The sequence below is a fragment of the Plectropomus leopardus genome, chromosome 3 (genome assembly GCF_026936395.1).
Source record: "Plectropomus leopardus strain MGB_pleo_1.0 chromosome 3, ASM2693639v1, whole genome shotgun sequence".
In the NCBI taxonomy this organism is placed as follows: domain Eukaryota; kingdom Metazoa; phylum Chordata; class Actinopteri; order Perciformes; family Serranidae; genus Plectropomus; species Plectropomus leopardus.
Genome location: NC_142178.1, coordinates 33,544,339 through 33,562,667, shown reverse-complemented (window position 1 = coordinate 33,562,667; position 18,329 = coordinate 33,544,339). Strand labels below are relative to the sequence as shown.

Below are 18,329 nucleotides of genomic sequence, written 5' to 3'. Positions count from 1 at the left end.
TAATGTGGCAAATTAATCATTGTCAATGGGATAAGGAAATTTCACAAACTATTGTCATATCTTACACTTTGACCTAGTGTTTTTTTATGTTTTATGAATCATTGAGTATTAGTACATATTTTCAGCATATTGAAAATACAGAATCACTCCACTCTAAAGTTTAATAATAATAAATTTAATTTGTATAGCTCTTTTAAAGGTACTCAAAGACACTTTACAAATTAAAAAAAGACTTTGTTTGAAATTACAATTGGAGTTTTTACCAGTTACAAAATTCTGATTACAAATATCTTCTTTTGTCTTTTACATTTTTACATTGATATGAAACAGAGAAAAGCAGAAACTTTTCAAAGAGAGCATCACTGATGGTTTTTCATTGATTCAAAAAACAAACAAAAAAAAGATCAACTGATTATCAAAATAGTTGCCAATTGACTTTTTGCTGATTAACTGACTGAATATAAAGATTAAAAATAGTTCAGCTAATTTAAATAACAGTACGTATTGTTTTAACCATGCAGAGCTCAAAGAGTCACGTAAAAAGAAAAGGTCGTATGACAGACGTTACACAAGCAACCGGTTTATTTTCTTACTGAGCTGCATTCAACAGTTTGTCTCTGACCGACCTCAGTCAGGTGAAAAGCTCTCCGCCCATCAAGAGCTGACACACTTTTCACAATGACTATAAGGATTTATTCCTCATCAGTGTCCCTTCTCTCCTGTGTGTGTTTATGTTACAGAAATATAATCATTAAAATAGGACGCTGAACTGTTATCACGGTCATTTCTCAGGTGCAAAGAAAAGGATGATTGTTGCTGGTTGTTACAGTGACAAAATACATTGGTGGTGCAGTAAAGTGTGTCACGTTCACTAGTTTCATAACTTTGTTTTGGCTTCTCATTCTTGCACCGATTTATCTTATAAAACAATAAAAAATACAACTGTTTTTCTCTTTCAATGAATAAATACTAATGTTCACTCATAGAAAAACACACATCATTCAACTTAATAGAAACAAAATAAAACTCACCAAAACTGACTTACTTAAGATTGTAATTAATTTGGTTTGTAAGTCCACTGTCCCAACAATCAGCAACTCTAGTCTGACTGAATAAACCCAATGACATAAATATGAAAATACGCTCATCTGCATGCCGTTTCTGTCAGCTGAGCAGCGGCTACAGTGCACGTTCAACAAACATCAAATCATAAAAAGAGTAATAACAGTTATGGTAATATTTTAAACGTAACGGATTGCTCATTTGAAAACGTACTACTCGGTCTCTTCATTACTGCAGAACCTCACCTCACCAAATTTACCGAACATTGTTTTGTTTATATGGAAGTTTACATGCAAGTTTACCTGCTACAACAGCTGAAAGAGCACAAAAACGCAAAAAGGCTCTCGCTAAGACGAAGAGAAAATGTGACGATGATGACTGTATTATACATTTCTGATTTTTATTTAGTCAAGGAATTTTGTTTGTTTGATTTTTGGTCTGAATGTGTTATGGTGCGTATGGAAGCACTGCTGCATAAGTAGATGTGGGTTTTTTTTAATGATGATGATTATTATTAATACTGTCACTATTATTATTATTGTTTATTTATTATTATTACTATTGTTGTTGCTGTTGTTGTTAGTTCTTTTAACTTTCCCCTTTTACCATGTGAGATTTTTTTATGTGGGATGGGGTTTGTAAATATTTATTCTATTTATTCAAAATGAACAAAAAAACCAATAAACAGAATTTGGGGAAAAAAAAAAACCCTCTCCATTTTGCTATATTGATTTAAACGGAAATGTTCGTTCATTCATTCTATGGATTTTATAATACAGACACGTGAAGTTACCTCCACCAGGATCTCTCTGCTGGTCAGCACACAGTTCTCATCGGGGAAAGTCTCACACAGGTGGTCAAAGGCGGCCATGTTTTCCCTGAAAACAAAAACCATCTGTTAAAGCAGATAAAGTCAATATTCACCTTCAACAACACTGCAGGCTCAAAAAGGGACTCAGGAAAAAAATGTTTTTCTATCATTACTCACTCTCCGTCAGCCTTCACCTGCTTCACACAGCAATCAAACACATTACAAAATGAAATTTAAGGACTTTCAAGTCCTTTTTCATTTTCAAGGACTTCATTCAAAGCAGCTAATTAATTTTTAAATATAATTTATCTTAAAGATAAATAAATGACAGATAGATGAGTAGCCAATGTTTTCAGTGAAGGTCACTTATCACACTCTCATATCTATTACAGTTTTCTGACCTGCTGACGGCGGCCCAGGTCTTCTTCAGACGATACACGGCGTTGGACTGCAGCGCGGACAGGATGGCCCTCAGAGAGGAGAAGTTCTTCATCTGTCTGCACTCCTGCACACGCAGAAAATACCAGAAAATGCTATTCTGTTGTGACCTTTTAAGAAAAGTAATGTTCACTTAATTCAATTAATGACATAAGGTGGGTTTCCATTACAGATCTGTGCAAAATTTAAGCGATATTTCAGAAATGTTGATAAAACAAAACGTTTTCCATTGAACGATGTTCTACCACTTCTCCTTTCACGATAACATCCCAGTAACCATGGCGATGGATGTTCAAAGCATTAGCAGGTTTATTTCTATTGCAGCCACCGCACTAACCGACATTATTTCCAATCGAAGGCAACACTGGCGTGTTACGTGAGCGATAATAGAAAAGCAAGCCACATACGAGGGATTTCTGGGGGGTGATAGTTCACGATTTTACAGAGAAATTGTCGATTCAAAACTTCCGGATGATTTGCTAAACTTTTGAAGAGTTATGCGACGCTGTAACACCTCTTGAAGCGCCTGCTGCATCACACCCGATGGAGCCAGTTCCTAACGACAAGCTCAAAGCCATAGCATCATGTGACCTATAAAAGCCAAAAAAGTGCTTCCATCGCAGTTTCGTGAAAAATGGCTTTTTCCATTGCCTAAAATACGACCTCATGCGAGTGGAAAACTTTTATGCGATATATATTTATATTCACAATTTCATTTTGCACAATTTGAAGGTTAAAGGAAACCCGCCTATAGATGTCGTTTTGACCCTGACCTGAGCGATCGCGATCCACCTCTCGATGATGCGTGCCCTGTGGGCGGGGCTGGTGTGAAAGCAGCGCGGTGAGTTCGGGGCCGTGGAGGGGTACAGGAAGGTAGAGGAGGAGCTGGGTGATGAGATGGGAGAGGAAGTGGAAGGGCTGGGTGAGGACGGGCAGAGGAGGGAGGTGATGACACGGTTGGTGACGGCGTTGAACTGGGAGATGGTGGCGCGGACGGAAGGCGCCAGGTGTCGGTTCTCCTTCTTGTCACGCTGGGACCAGACGCAGCCGAGGCAGTGGAAGGGCACGACCTTTACAAACAGCTCCTGAGGGACACAGAGGGGGACACAGAGGGGGACACAGAGGGGGACACAGAGGGGGACGCAGAGGGGGACGCAGAGGGGGATGCAGAGGGGACACAGAGGGGGACACAGAGGGGGACACAGAGGGGGACACAGAGGGGGACGCAGTGTGAACGAGTGATCCACATTAACACAGATATGAGAGATATTTGTTGATGTAACCTACAGCGTCCAATCGGGTCAGCTGCTCCGCCACTTCTCTCACAGGGAAGTCCATGAAGTCGCGTTTGTCTTCCTCCTTAGAGGACGTCTCTCCTCCGTCCTCCTGCTCTCTGTTCTCCTGCTGCGATGATTCATTGGCGTGCTGTGACGCAGGCTGGCTGCAATCTGTCAAACACAACAAATCATAAATGACAACGAAACAGGATACACACAGAAGTTTATGTAATCTGCAGTTCAACGGGGACAAAATCTACAATCACAGTTCACTGACTTCACGGTGAATACTTTGTTTTGCTAAATTATTTATCTCACATTCTGTCAAGACCTGACTTTTAGTTTGGCTTTTTATTGAACTTTATTTATCTATTGACTAGTTATTTAAATATTTTAGTCTGTTTTAGTTTTACTACTTCCTATAGTACATTTTATTTTATCATATTTAATATTTTAATATTTATTTGTCATTTTACTTTGTCCCGTTATCCCTCCATTTACCTTTTTTTCCCCATTTATTTTTCAATTTATTTTTTAACTTTCTATTTGTAGCTTTTGTCTTACCTGTGGTGTTTCCTCACTTATGGTAGCGTTTCTTCAGTTTCTGGCTTTAATGAATACTATTTGTGTGCATGTTGAAAATAAAAAGTACTATACCATTATGGTCTGATGGACTGATTGTTATAATCCATCATCTGTACAGTCCAGTTAATAATAGCAATAAAAATAACTAATTCTGTATCTGAGAATAATCTCGTATTACGTTGTACCTTGTTCCTGGAGCCTCTTGAGGAGCGTCTCGGCGGTGTGAGCCAAGCGTCTGAAGCAAAGGCGATGCCGTAAGTGGACGCACAGCAGCCGGAGGGCCTGGTACTGAGGGGGGTCGTGGAAGTCTTCACTGTATTCCTCCAGCCACAGCCGGATCACCGGGGGTAAGGTACTGACGGGATGATGGGGAAAATTAAGTACTGGATAAAGACACAATCTTTTACTTATTTGTGGACTCATGGAACAATGCAGTTTTACTCCATCACACCCAATTATCCAAACTCAATCTGGACTGATGACAAATCCAAACCAATCTTTGCTAACGGAGGAGTGACCACACTCACCTGCGCGGGCAGATGGTTTTATCCAGGTTGGCCATTGAGTCATCTCTGAGGGGAGAAAGGTAAACACAATTATTTATTAGGTGAAAACTTCAGAGGTAATCAGAAGGAGTCTGTCTGTATTTGAGACTTATTTATGTCCTTTATGGCCAACGAATAATGTATCACTGATGGAAAAGGAAATGCTTTAAAGATAACATTGAAGTATCGATCCTGGCTTTTATTTTATTTATTTATCTAATTTTATCTCATTCTATTCCATTACTTTGATGTTTGTTATATTACTTGACCATTTATTTACCTTATTTATTGTTATTAATAATAATAATAATTAATGAATTATTTATGTATTTCAGTTAATTTATAATATGATGTTATTATAATTATTATTGTTCATTTTATTTTCTTTGTCTTTGTCGGCAATTTGTGACTGTATGAGTCATGTTTTGGTATATGCTTGAAATCTCAATAAAATTGTTTAAAAAAAGCTGAGAACTTGACGATCATGACTTGAGGGGAGAACATGGTGACAGTAAACATCCTGTCAACAACAGAAGTCCCGCGCCAGATCCGCTATAACTGTCCATCCTGTGGAAATGTCTAGCAACGCTCTGAGTGTCTGCAGAGACACTGTGTCCTCACAGAGAGACGAGCGTAAACAGACTGATGTCATCCTCAGGGAACATTTATGTCATCATAAAAAATATAAAAGCTGTTGAACTGAAGCATACTGACACTGGTGAATTTTACAGATACAAATGTTCAAAAGAACAATTTGGCCAGTTGTTGATACCATATCATTTTGGTGGTGTTGTTCGTAAAAAAATAAAAAGTTTTAATGTAACCTCATGTGAAAAACATCTTTTATAAAAAAAACTGCTTCAAAAGCCTTTTTACTATATACATTATCATTCCCTCTCTATTTTATGTAGCTTCGAAAACATCAAATTTCTCCTTCAATTCAGCTATATTTACTCAAGTTTCTTGCTTAAAACCATAATTTACTAGGTAACATTTGAACACGTTATGAGAACATTATAATTGACCTTTGCCGAATACTCATTTTACTGAAAAGAGCTTGACAACATAACGTAACTCAAAAGAAATAGGGTGTATCCCCTGACATGTTGATAGTGAGTTTACAGTGTGTTTTCCTCCTGAAGGTATCCTGGGAACAACTCTGTTCGTCTCACATGTTTCTGTTGTCCCCGTGAACTTTAAGGACACTGTTATACCCCTTTCCCATCAAATTAGCGTGTACACACGGGTTTTTCAAACACGGGTAAACCCGCTAAATACAGGCGAAAGACTGCACTGCCAGGAACATAAACTGCAGCACACAAGTCTGCTGTTCTGTCAGCTTTTGTGTGTATGTGTGTTTTGTTAGTGTGTCCGTGCGATGTCATGGACAGGCTGGAGAGCAGATGAAGGTAGACAGCAGCAGGTGCAGAAGTCTTTAAAAAACGTTCTAGTGGTTTCTTTTTTTTTTCTTATTCAGTCCCTTTTTTCAAACTTGGTGCAGATGTATTTAGATCGGTGTTTAAGTGCTGCTTAGGAGGAGATGGATGGTAATTAGTGTTGACACATCATTGCATCTCGCCAGTTAAGGAACTGAAATTACAGCGTTCACACGGGTTTTGTGTTCCCATCAATGCTGATCGGAGCTGGAGGTGTGAATGCTGATCACACGCAGTCTAATCGCATTAAAAGCCGAATGTTAGTGGATGTTATGGTTTTTTTGTGCAGTGGGAATGAGGCTTTAGTCTCCAGCCCTGCATTTTAGCCTGCCCAAAATATATTTGACACAACAGAAAAACGTTGGCCATTGCTGATAAGCCAATGGCAGTCAACAAAGCGAACATCCGCCGATATCAATGCGTAGGTAATAAATCGGTGCATCCATAACTGACATGCTGACGCATTTGCAGAAATTCTGATCAAAAAACAAGAAATAAATTGTTACTTATGCATCACCTATCTAGTTACAGAGTATGCAGTTTGCAATTTAACAACAGCAACAAAATGTTACATCCTGTTCAGAATCCTTTAAGGCAAAAGAGGGAAAAAACACATCCCAGGCTGACCTCAGAATAAAGCTCACAGGAAACCTGTTGCCACCAGCACCACAGATATGAGGGCGACTGTTTGACAAATAATACATCAACTGAACAGCTCTAATGACCACAGTTTCACACAGGCAGCCATGTGCAGTACATTCAACAGAAGTGAGGACACGAGAGAGACAAATACCTGGAAGGTTGCAGAAAAAAAGACTTCTTTAGGAAATCTCCACTTACTCCTCTGTTGTTGTGGAACATTGAAAACCAAAGAAGCTTTCTGTGTCTAACCCTTAAGTTTATTATTTACATTCCTCACTCTGGCAAATTAAATGAGTGTTTCAGGTCACAGAGCTTCAGGCAGGTGCATAAGCACCTCCGCTGGGTGTGCAGGGTGGAGTCAGGATCACACTGGAATGAAACAAAACTCCTGACTGCTTTGTTTCATTTATGATAATAAGAAGTCAACAGAGCTTTGCCTCTTGAATAGCTGAGGAGACGCACCAAAGATTTGAAATAGCTGTCATGTTTGGAAATCTGAGGTGTGCATCTGGCATGTTGTAAAACCTGGCTACGCTCCATCGTATTTGCATACAGTGACAATCTTTCTAAAAGTAACATACGCTGGAAATTGATGCCAATTGGCTATGAAGAAATTATAAAAACCCTTAAATCTCTTTGTGGCTTCTGCACGTTGATGTGAACGGGAACAAGAATTAAACTGTCTACTTTGTCGGTGATGTCTCATGTTTTGGGAGAAAATACAATATATGCAGCGAAAAGTAAGACCAGAGATTTCTTTGCTTGGATCAACGACACGGTGGAACTGTTAAGACGGCGGAGAACAGAATGGGAGTCTTTAAAATGTGGTGTCACATTAGAGCGTTACTGGCAAGGACCGTTATCCGTCGCCAATGGGAGCCGTGGCGATGGGAAAGGAGTACCCCACGTAAGAAGGATGGTCAAGGTGCGAGAGCCTAGCTGCCATCACTGATAAGACCCAATCAGGAAGCAAACGTGGCTAATTGTTTCATTGCTTTCAAAAGTCTCCATGTCCACACTGAGAGCCCTGACACACCAAGCGGACAGTCAGCTGTCGTTGAGTATCCGTCGCCAGAAACAGTAAAAATACACCAACACATATGGGCCTGCAACTTCCTCAGGATGGAATTAGGATTGGGCGGAAAAAGGTGCAAGCAGATACGTGTTGGTGATTTTCAATGTTTCTAGCCCTATGAATTAAAGGTCTTTTATGCTTTTAAACCATCTTGAGTGCCTGGACCTCGATCTTTTATACCACTGTCCACTGTTTTTGTTTTTTGGTTACAAGCTCCTCCTTTTTTTGAAGTATTCCTTTCCATGAGTACCAGTAGTTTGAGGGACACCAGAAACACTCCTGCTGTCTCTCAAAATAAATATGTCAAAACAGCTGTCTAAAAACTTCATGTTGAAAACAACCTACCTACTAAAAATTAGGCGTAAAAAATAAGTTAAAAACAAGAAATAAAACTACAGGAGCAGAAAACATGTCAACATACTCAAGTTTCCAGTTTCCTGTCTTCAAGCTAAACTAATGGCTCCAGCTTCATAATAACCTCCAATTCATATTTATGTGATCAAATTTACAAAGACATATTGTTAATGTTCTTCATATATATGTTGTTTTTCATCTGAGAGTCTTAACAATAAAGATTTTAGACTAGTACTTTAGTTTTAAGCATAGCAGCTGAAGGTGCATTTAATCCTATGATGTAAATGTGCGGTGGGTTACTGTAATCAAATTTACATTTATTTTTAGATAAGACTGACATGATGTCCACTAAAAAGGACGTGAGAAAATAATATGTGTGATTTGTTTCTTACCCCTCATTACTTAAATTATATTTAAAAAATGTAAATAATGAATGCATTTTTTACCAGGTATCAGGGGGTTAAATGAACTGGCGAGACAGTAATCTTCTAATCTCTCTGAAAAAAGCAAATACGTGTATTTCCAATTTATTTTTGAAAAAACAGCATCTCCGTGACGATAAATCTTTGGTGCTGAACTGATCCCTCTCTGAGTTGAACAATGGGCTCATACGTGGGCTCACAGATCAGCTGACTGAGCCCTCATGATTTTTGTTAACGTGTGTCTCACGTCAACAAAAGTCTCCCTCAGCGTCTCACCTCTGAAACAGCAGCTCGATGAGGGTGCTGGTGGAGGTGAACGCCCTGTAGGTGGAGAGGAAGACGCGGAGGTAGTCGGGCTCCTGGTGCTCGGCGTCCAGCAGGTGGGTGACCAGACGCTCCAGGGTGGCGGCCTTCAGCCTGCGCACCTTCACCGTGTGGTACTGCACGAAGCTGAAGGCGGTGGGGAGCTCGGAAGTGTCCGAGCTCGGCAGGACGGGCTCCCGGCGCAGAGTGATGCCAAACACAGCCCCGTCCTCCTCCTCCTCCCCCCACTCCTGCACCGGGTCCTGCAGGACAGAAAGCAAGGTCATCAAGATCTGGCAGATAATGCTCCTTATTTCATGATAATGCAGATTAAACAGGCACTAAAATCTTGACACATACAGCAAAACAGACACAATAATTATCTGAAATTAGAGAGAAATGTACGACACAACAAGAAACCTTTACAGAGTTTTTCCTAATCCCAAACACTCGCTGCTCAACTGAAATACTGTGACAAAAAACTCATGACAAATGGTTTAGGCCTTCAGACCGAGTCAGTTCGTTAAAAAGGCCAAACTCAACGTCGATTAACCTCATTCTCGAGATTCTGCTTGTGACCCAGCCTTGAACGCTGACGCAGACAGACACCTGGTGACTGTAGCCATCACCGGGTAATGAAGCATTCACTGACACTACTGTTTACGTCCACAAACGCCGGGACACTGAAGTGACCCATGACACAGTTTGACACCATTTTTTTCTTAATTTATTGGATTTAAAATAAAATGCATGCCCTGAAAACATTAAATAACAAAAAACAATATATTCCAAGTTATATTTACAACTTTATGAGACTTTTAAATGTCTCTAAAATTATATTTATGACTAATTTTACAGTATCGACTATAAGTTTAATTAAATTATAATTTAATTAATTATTTTAAAAACAGATGTTACCAATTGTTTGGAGGTTTTACACTGCAATGCCAGAAAAAAAGCACTTAGTAAAATCCTACTCTCCATATTGAGACTTTTGAAATTTGATATACAACACTGTAACACCAATTAGGACCTTATTTTTAGATTCATGAATTCAGTGTCTTTAAAGACTTTTTAAGGATCTGCAGAAAACTTGTTTCTACCTGTACAGACTGACAGCAGGTAAACATTTACCTTCAATCTACAACACATGTTTCAAAACCACATAGAGATGATAAAAAGTGCCAAAAGAAACCACGAGGTCTTTCTTTGACCTGGACGGGTTTTGAGTGGAACAAGTGAATCACTGACTCTTAACTGTAGGTGATATGACAACAATACTATCACAACAATTATTGAAGCATTAGCGTGTTATTTGATAAAATACATCTGGAGTCACATGATTTTATGTTGATTTTACTTTACAAAATTGTATAACTACACTACAAAAAATATCCAGAATATTCCCAAATATTAAATATCTCAGTGATGGGCCTCAATACATTTATTTAGATTTTACAAAGTAGATGTATTAGTTATCTTTATATTATACTGCATCTTTTTGAAGTTTAAGGTTGAGTTAAAAAAGTCTCACAGCCTCAGAAATGAGGTTTCTGAGGCTGCTCTGTAGTCTGGTGGTACCTCTCAAATCATCTTTCAGTTCTGCAAAACAATAACCAATATAAATAAATAAAAATAATTATTTAAAAATAACAACAACAATCGATATGTGAGAAAACGGAGGAAAAAAAGAACAAAAAAAATGAAACACAGATATTAAAAGGTAGACATACAGATATTGGATGAATACAGTATTATTTATCTGGTATTTAACATTTTAAGGCATAATCTTCCCATCTGTCAGTCTTTCTATAGAAGAGGCCACTTTTCATGGTTTTATAACCCAGTCCTGATAATAAGGGCAGCTCTCTCTTTTCCATCCCTTCAATAAAACGCCTTCCAATGTAATGTAGGTGTAAGTTGCAATGTAAGTGTGTGGTACGTTTACGGATGTGTTCGCTTTTGTTATTTTGATGTATGGAAATGTGACATGATTGTTGTTGAAAACCAGTTTCCCCACAGGAACAAATACAGTATCTATATATCTAAAGTCTGTAGGTCACCATTATGGCAGTCTGCATCAGTTCTGCATTTCCATAATCTTTCACCGCTAAAGGGTCAAGAACAAATAAGAATTGCTGGAAATCTCATTAATACAATAGTGGATTTGTGGACCCAGTCCAGGATTTTGATTTGAACAAGTCTTTTATATCTAGCTTGTTACAAAAAGCTTAAATATTTCTTCTTGATAGTTCAATGCTGCTGGAAGTGTGATAACCTGGCAGACGTTGATGCGTGTAAACTTTTACACGTGACAGCAGAACAAACACCTCCAGATGAGACTGTGTCACGTTTACAGTGATGATAAACAATTTAAATTATGGCCCAGCACCAAGAGTGTTATTTCCACTGTCACACCCCAGTGGAGGACAGTATGTGCAGTGTCAGTGAAAATACACGAGAACCAAAACTGACAAAAATAGCCCAGAGGTTGTTGAGGAAATGAAGCCAAGCTGCTGAATCTGACCCTCACAGATACCTGCAAGTCTCCCCATCTTCAACAACCACTCACTGCTCAGGAATGGGACCATGGCTGCAGGAAAACAGTGTGTCCATGCAGGCTACTCATGATGCTAAGTGGCACATACTTGTGTAACAATAGAGGCAGACCATGCTGAGAACACCACATGACAGAAACTGAGACAAAGAGACACTGGTCTACATGAGTGAAACCATCAAATATCAATATTTGTCCTGGTAAACAATGCAACCAGAGAATGATTAGCAGCTGACACGTGTTAAAAGCAAATAAAAACATGTGTTAACCACTTGAAACTTGAGGCGCAAATTGGCTTGATTTCTTTTAACAACATGGGAAGAGGGCAATAAGCAACAAAAGAAAAAATGAGAAATTAGCAAAAAAGCAAACAAAAATACAATGAAATTACCAAAAAATTGCAAAACATAAATAAATAAAATTAATAATAATAAAATAATACAATTTAAAAAAGTATACATTGAGCAGCTTTGCAAAAAATTAGTAAAAAAAAGTGAAATAAATAAATAATAGGAAATGACTTCAAACAATGCTTGAATAACAGTTCTGTCACATCATTTTCAATGTATAATTATGATATAAAATGTAGTTTTCTGGACATTTTATCCTGGATTGTTTAAAAAAAAAAAAAAAACTTTTCTAAAAAATTCTACAAATTTCTTGCAAATTGCTCATTGCCTTTTCCTCCATGTTTTCTTTAAAGATAAAACTATTTTGCTTAGGGTTCAAAGGTGTAAATACTTTTGAAAGGCGTCGGATAGCAGCACAAAAAACTGATGTCGAATCAGGTTTCTTAAAAAATAAAAAGTTTGACAACTTAAATTATTCAAACTCCAAAGAACCGAGCACATTTTATTTCACCTACCATCGATAAGTGCCATTTTCCCATGTTTGTGTTGCTCTCAGAGAGAAGAAATCCCAAATTTAACTCCTTCAGCTGAAGCTCGAGCGGAAATTAAGGAATAAACTGCGTCGTCCGACATTTGACTTCAGTCTGAATTTCCATTTTTGAAAATTAACAGAACAAAACACGATAAAGCAAAGAGCTGAACTGAGTGCAGACACGTTGAGGAGCAGTTTCACTGAGTCTGCGGACCAGTCTGACAGCCGGAGGAGGAGGGCACGAGGGCCGTATTTCAGTGGGCGGGGCAAACGACACAGGTGTGGGCGGGGCTATGTGTAATGACCAATGAGCACAAGGGTAATAAAAGGCATCAGTTATTATCGTGAAGATTTTAAAAATGAGGCCACCACTGACAAAAAAATGATTGCTACAAGCAGAGGGCTACCAAACAACTGAGCAAATTAGGAAAAAGTTAGTGGGCTACCTGAAAGCCTAAGCCTACTATTATCATTACTTCATTTACCATATTATTTAAAATTAAGTAAATATATATTTCATTTAAGGGTTTTCAAACATATTCAGTGTCTTTTGAATGCATTGTTATGCAGATATCACATTGGAAAAATGCTCAAAGTCCAAAAGGTCATTTATTTGAATGGGGCTTACTGTAAAATTTAAAGCTGATGTTGACAACTTTTATAAAAAATAACTTACATTTTCTTAACCCTTTGAGCAAATTTTGGTTTCATTACTCTGGGAAAAAAGGCAAATGCTAACTTGGCGTGAAATGTACCAACAATTGCAAGAAATTAGTAAAAGGTGACAAGAAAATTACTCTAAAATTGTTCAAAAAAGAGGGAAGGATTATTGAAAAAATATCCCTCCCAAAAAGGGAAAAATGTCCAGAAAACTATATTTATAATTATATTATTTTCACATTCAAATTGTTACAAATTAATATACAATAAATACACATATATATTTTAGCACTTTTGTCATTTTCTTGTTTGTTTCTCTTTTTTTAAAACTTATTTTCAGATAATTTTCTTGTAACTTTTTTTCTCATTTCTTTGCAAATTTTTGGGCTGTTTCTTGTTAAGTTCTTCCCTTGCTTTCGAAAGAAGTCAAAACAATTTGTTCAGCTTTCAAAGGGTTAAACTGTTACGATATTTACACAGCAAAGTCTCTCATTTTACAGTTAAACATTAAAAATAGTTTCTGAAGACATTTCAGGCAAGAAATGCGCAATGCAATTACAGAATTTGATTCATATTTAATCAGCACTGCATGTTTTAACAGTTTGACTCTAGTTCACAAGCAGTGACTGACATGATTGACAGCTGCGTTAGAGTCTCTTTGGCTCTGATTGGTTGTTTCTGGTGCGCTGCGGCAACAGGAAGAGGAGGAGAAACATGTCTTTCTTTGGTTGAATTTATGTGGGGACATCAGGTGACAAAAATTAAAAGTCAGGACTTCTAATGCCAACATCAATTTGATAAAGAATACTTATGATAGATGATGCTGATATTTTGTTGGTTTTAACTTGTGTTGTAAAAAACACCAAAATCCATCGTCAACCAAATGTCTCATGCTAACATCATCTTGATGTAGGATAATTAGATTTAGTCATATTATATAGAGAATTAACTCAACATCTGCAAAAATTTAAACTGTTAACTGTTAACATCTAGTTAAACTCTTAAAATATTGTCAACCACATTTTTGTTCTAACCAAAATTGAATTTTTAAAAAATGTAATTTAATTTGATGAGTAGAAGATACACAACTGGCCTCATGCCAGACAGCATATACAAACAAATTTTCTCTTATTTTTGCTCGTATCGAGGATTCGCTCAATTTCACGAATGCAGAGGTTCTTCTTTCAGCCCTTGTTGGTATCATGTCTCCAGTCTTGGCCATATGTCTCTGCACACGGCACAAAACCTGCCCTTACGTAGTGTTTAGGGGGTGTTACTGATGAAATAGGTGACTTATGATCAAGTGGGATTTAGCATTGAGCACACCTGCGTAAGAGCAGATTTGGGTGTTAAAGAGCATTTAGTGCATCTGGAGTTGACTTCTATTATATTTTCTGGTAAGAGAAAATAGAAGAGAAATTTAAGAGACTGTCGCTGCATGAGGCCCAATGCATTAATGAGGTCTTACAGTATCTGCATGGTGCAGTAATATTCATGTGTAATGTGTGTAATATGTAAACAAGTGTTGCAAAAAAAAAAAAAAACACTGAATCCAAGACATCAAATGTTTATATATTCCAGTTTTGGGTTCACCTAATGTACGTGATGGATTTCATCATTGTAGACAAAGTGTCTGACAATACTGTGACATCTGGTGGCCACAGAGTAAACATTAAAAAGATGAACTTTCAAGTATTCCTCAAGCGCTCTGTCTGGATGAAGAACAGGCTCATCAGCTTCAAACTTGCCTCACATTCATCAAGAAATCATCTCAGTCTCTGCTTCTAAAGAATCCAGTTGACTTTTATACATTATTATTATTCTGTGCAGTGTTAGATACTCACACTGCTCTTCACAGAACAATGCACTTTTTAAAATCAAGCTTTAAAAAATATTATTCATTAAAATGATTTTCTACTTTCATTAACTTTTTTTTTAACCAACATGAGTCCTAATCATAAATATAAAATATGAATTAATTTTTAGTTTGAAATGCCTTTTTTGTCACGATGCCACTATGTTTTTAGATGAAAAATATATATATATTATTTTCAATATACTTTATGCAAATTAGGTTTTCTTTAAATGATCACAGCATGAAATATGTCAATGATTTGCAGCAACATGATTGTGACAGGGCACCTAGTGGAAACATAGTTGCCAAATATGGTAAAAAAAAAGACATCATCAGGTGGAAAATGGTGAAATATACAAATTCTGAGGCAAAAGCCCAGAATGACACCCAGAAATAATATTATGCATGTTTTTATGCTTTGATGGTGAGATGAAAAATTGCAGTTTGAATGGGTTTAAATGGTGCATTTTATTTTGCACTTAACAGTATGAACTAAATAATTTTGTTAACACTGTGTATTTTAGACTCTGAGCTGAAAATTGTATGCCATTTTACTGGAAGTGATGCACGATGCAGAAGGAAATGATCTGCCAATGAGAGGCTTGTTTGAGGCTGACGTCACCATGCCGGGAACAGGACATCTCAGTGTCTCTGTTTCTAAAGAATCCAGTCAGGACAGTTTTTCTCAACAGCCTCTGAAGTCCCTGCCCACGGTGTCAGAGGCGTGGTGGTGACATACCACATGAAACAGGTGTGTTATGTTCCTATAAAGTAACTCTGACTTCAAGGCAGCACGAAATGCTGAAATGCAAAATGAAAGAGCTGCCAGTGCTGAAAACTCTGCATTTAATTACACCCAAACACAAACTGACTTGCAGCAACACATTGCGGTAAAACCAAGCTAAGCAGATGGGACATCTTTAATCAGGCTGTCCATCGCTTTTTCAGCTCAAATAATAATGAGCTTGTTGTTTCTCTAATGAGTCTCTCTCTGAACTGAAAATCTACCATCATTCCTCCACACTTGCCCCCCCGCCTCTCTGCAGAGGCAACAAAAGAGCAGAGAAAGTCCTCAATTAGACCTCATTAGACACATGAATGGGTGATGAGGTGACAGGCGATCAACAAGCAGAAGCATGCATGCAAGATAACGCCGTAACATGCTGGTTTAAGTCATGCATTTAAAGATCTCACATGATTAAAATGCTTATTTTAGCTGGGAATACACAGCACACCCACAGGAAGAAGATAAACTTCCTGGAGAGTCTGCTTGTAGTTTGGTGTCACTAAACATCTGCTGGTGTTGATGACGTCCTGAGGGAAAAAATGTTGCGCTGAATGGGAACAACAGCAAAAGTTCCCAGAGAGATACCTGACGTGAACTATAACTAAATATATGACGGCTCTTCCGTCACAGGTGTGTGTGTGTGTGTGTGACTCACCGGCAGGCCAATTACCCCAAATAATTCACTAAGAAATGACTTACATTTCAATGGAGGCTACATACAATAATAATCTAATCTAGGAGGGAGTTAATCAAAATGAAGATTTAAATCTGAGCTGTTATTCATTTAAATCACACCACTATTAAACCAACACGTTGATGGGAGATTTGACGGCAGCATACTAGAATGCCGACACACACCCGGCCTCGTTACACGCACATCATTTGTAACAACGCTGGAGCGATTTCTCAATAAATCACACCCATCCCTTCGACGCGTTATTATGGATCCCACTGTTATGCTAGTACTCGTCATACTGACACAGTGAGGTCAGATGCGGTTAGAATTAGGGCAAAGAGGTCGTGGTCAGGGCTGGTACCACTTGCCAATGTCAGATATTTATTAAGATTAAAGTGGTAAATTTATGAGAAATAAACTCACTGCCTCAAACTGAAGTCAGGTGACGTAGTATTTAGGCTGAAACAGTATGAGATTTTCACAAAAAAAATGTTGTTATTATCAGTCAGAACGACTAAAGGAATCAAAATACAAGGGTTAGTTTTGGTTGAACAAATGTTGTATGACTGTACTTAAAGAAGTGAAAGTTTTTTTTTCATTTAAGTATGATTAAAAACATCTCCGTTTTGAAAAACCTTAATAAAGGTGAGAGTTTCTGGCCAGTTGCATTTTTTTCCAATATCATAAATAAGAAAAATGTACACGGTATAATAACTGTAAGCTTTCACATCATGGTGTACCTTAAAACCAGTATATCACTGCAACCCTATGTGGTATAAAAAGCAACAAAGTTCATAGAAAAAGTGACATTGTGGATGAATGGGTCAGTAAACTGTGTTCGATTTCCATGTGAGCCCACACCAACTTATTATTTTCTTTTTTTACGATGTATAAAGCTGCTGATTGCACACCGTGTTGATAAACTTTAGCAGAAAAGCTGAATATTTCGTGATAATGTCACACTAGGATGCCCATGAATATACACCAGGGTGCAAACAGCCACCACACTGGCTCTTTATCCAACACTGGCGGGAGTTTTAAAAAAAGTGAGGTTTGACGAGCAGCTCCAACAGGAAACTGCAGCACCTCTCGACTGCAAAAGATCATAACAGAAGAATCCCACACTGACAATCACAGAAACATTGTGTGGTGTTGTCCTGTCTCACCTCGCACTGTCCATCAGTGTCCAACGACTGGAAGCCCGTCAGCCACACGCCGGGCTCCGTGTCCGTGTGCACGTCCACGCAGTGACTCGGCCTGAGCCAGAGCAGCTTCTTCATCCTGCCCACTCTGCTGCGGAGGCCGCGGGACTCCCCTCCATCAGCGCCTCCGCACACAGGAATAATAATCCTCATCTCCCGCTCTGTGTCACGCTACGGGCCCACACACACCTCGTCAGATCTCTCCCACACCTGCTGCTTCATCTGCGCCAAGGAGGAAAGCGTGGACACATTAGGCAATCCCCTCTGTAACGTTTTATTGAAATTTGATGTTTCTGTACAACCATTAAAGATGGTCAGCTGGAAAACTTAGCAGATGACACTTTTACACTTTCTGCTCCTAAACATTTCAGTTTCATTACACAAAGATCAGTCCCACAAAACTCGGTAAGTGGTCGTTGAACTTGGCCACAAAATTATTAGATTTACACTGCTGGAACAGAAATAGGATTAAGGTTTCAGTCGAATTCAATACATTACACTGTAAAAAAGAAATTATTTGTATTAACTTTTTTTATTTAAATTTTTTAAATTTATTTTTTTAATTTAAACTTAAAAGAAGTTAGTGTTTGAGAAAACAAGTCAAATCACTGCAAAATTACCTAATATAGTCTCTTTAAATTCAGTCAACTTAACAATATTTTTAGGTAGCCTGCACACTAGCTTTTTTAAGTTAGTGCAGGAGCTGCACGTTACAAAAACATACATAATCTTAATTTATTCAATTTCCTGTGTAACAAAA

At 38.0% G+C, this 18,329-nt stretch overlaps 1 protein-coding gene across 8 annotated transcripts in view; it reads right to left on the bottom strand.

The window, feature by feature from the left end:
• Nucleotides 1-18,329, bottom strand: part of rgl3a (ral guanine nucleotide dissociation stimulator-like 3a) — an 81,362-nt gene that overhangs the window by 60,980 nt on the left and 2,053 nt on the right. For 6 of the 8 annotated variants that reach the window (XR_015775767.1, XM_088073893.1, XM_088073903.1 and 3 more), the window contains exons 2-9: nucleotides 17,534-17,791; nucleotides 8,924-9,213; nucleotides 4,701-4,745; nucleotides 4,359-4,528; nucleotides 3,599-3,759; nucleotides 3,085-3,396; nucleotides 2,275-2,378; nucleotides 1,856-1,940 (exon numbers count right to left, since the gene is read on the bottom strand). Coding sequence is in view for 7 of the 8 variants with exons in the window: in XM_088073893.1 (XP_087930019.1) it covers nucleotides 1,856-1,940; nucleotides 2,275-2,378; nucleotides 3,085-3,396; nucleotides 3,599-3,759; nucleotides 4,359-4,528; nucleotides 4,701-4,745; nucleotides 8,924-9,213; nucleotides 17,534-17,722 (1,356 nt within the window). In the remaining variant the exon portion in view is untranslated. Of the gene's footprint in view, nucleotides 1-1,855; nucleotides 1,941-2,274; nucleotides 2,379-3,084; nucleotides 3,397-3,598; nucleotides 3,760-4,358; nucleotides 4,529-4,700; nucleotides 4,746-8,923; nucleotides 9,214-12,372; nucleotides 12,593-17,533; nucleotides 17,792-18,329 lie in introns of those variants that run through there. The other 2 variants (XM_088073911.1, XM_088073908.1) reach the window with 1 other exon arrangement.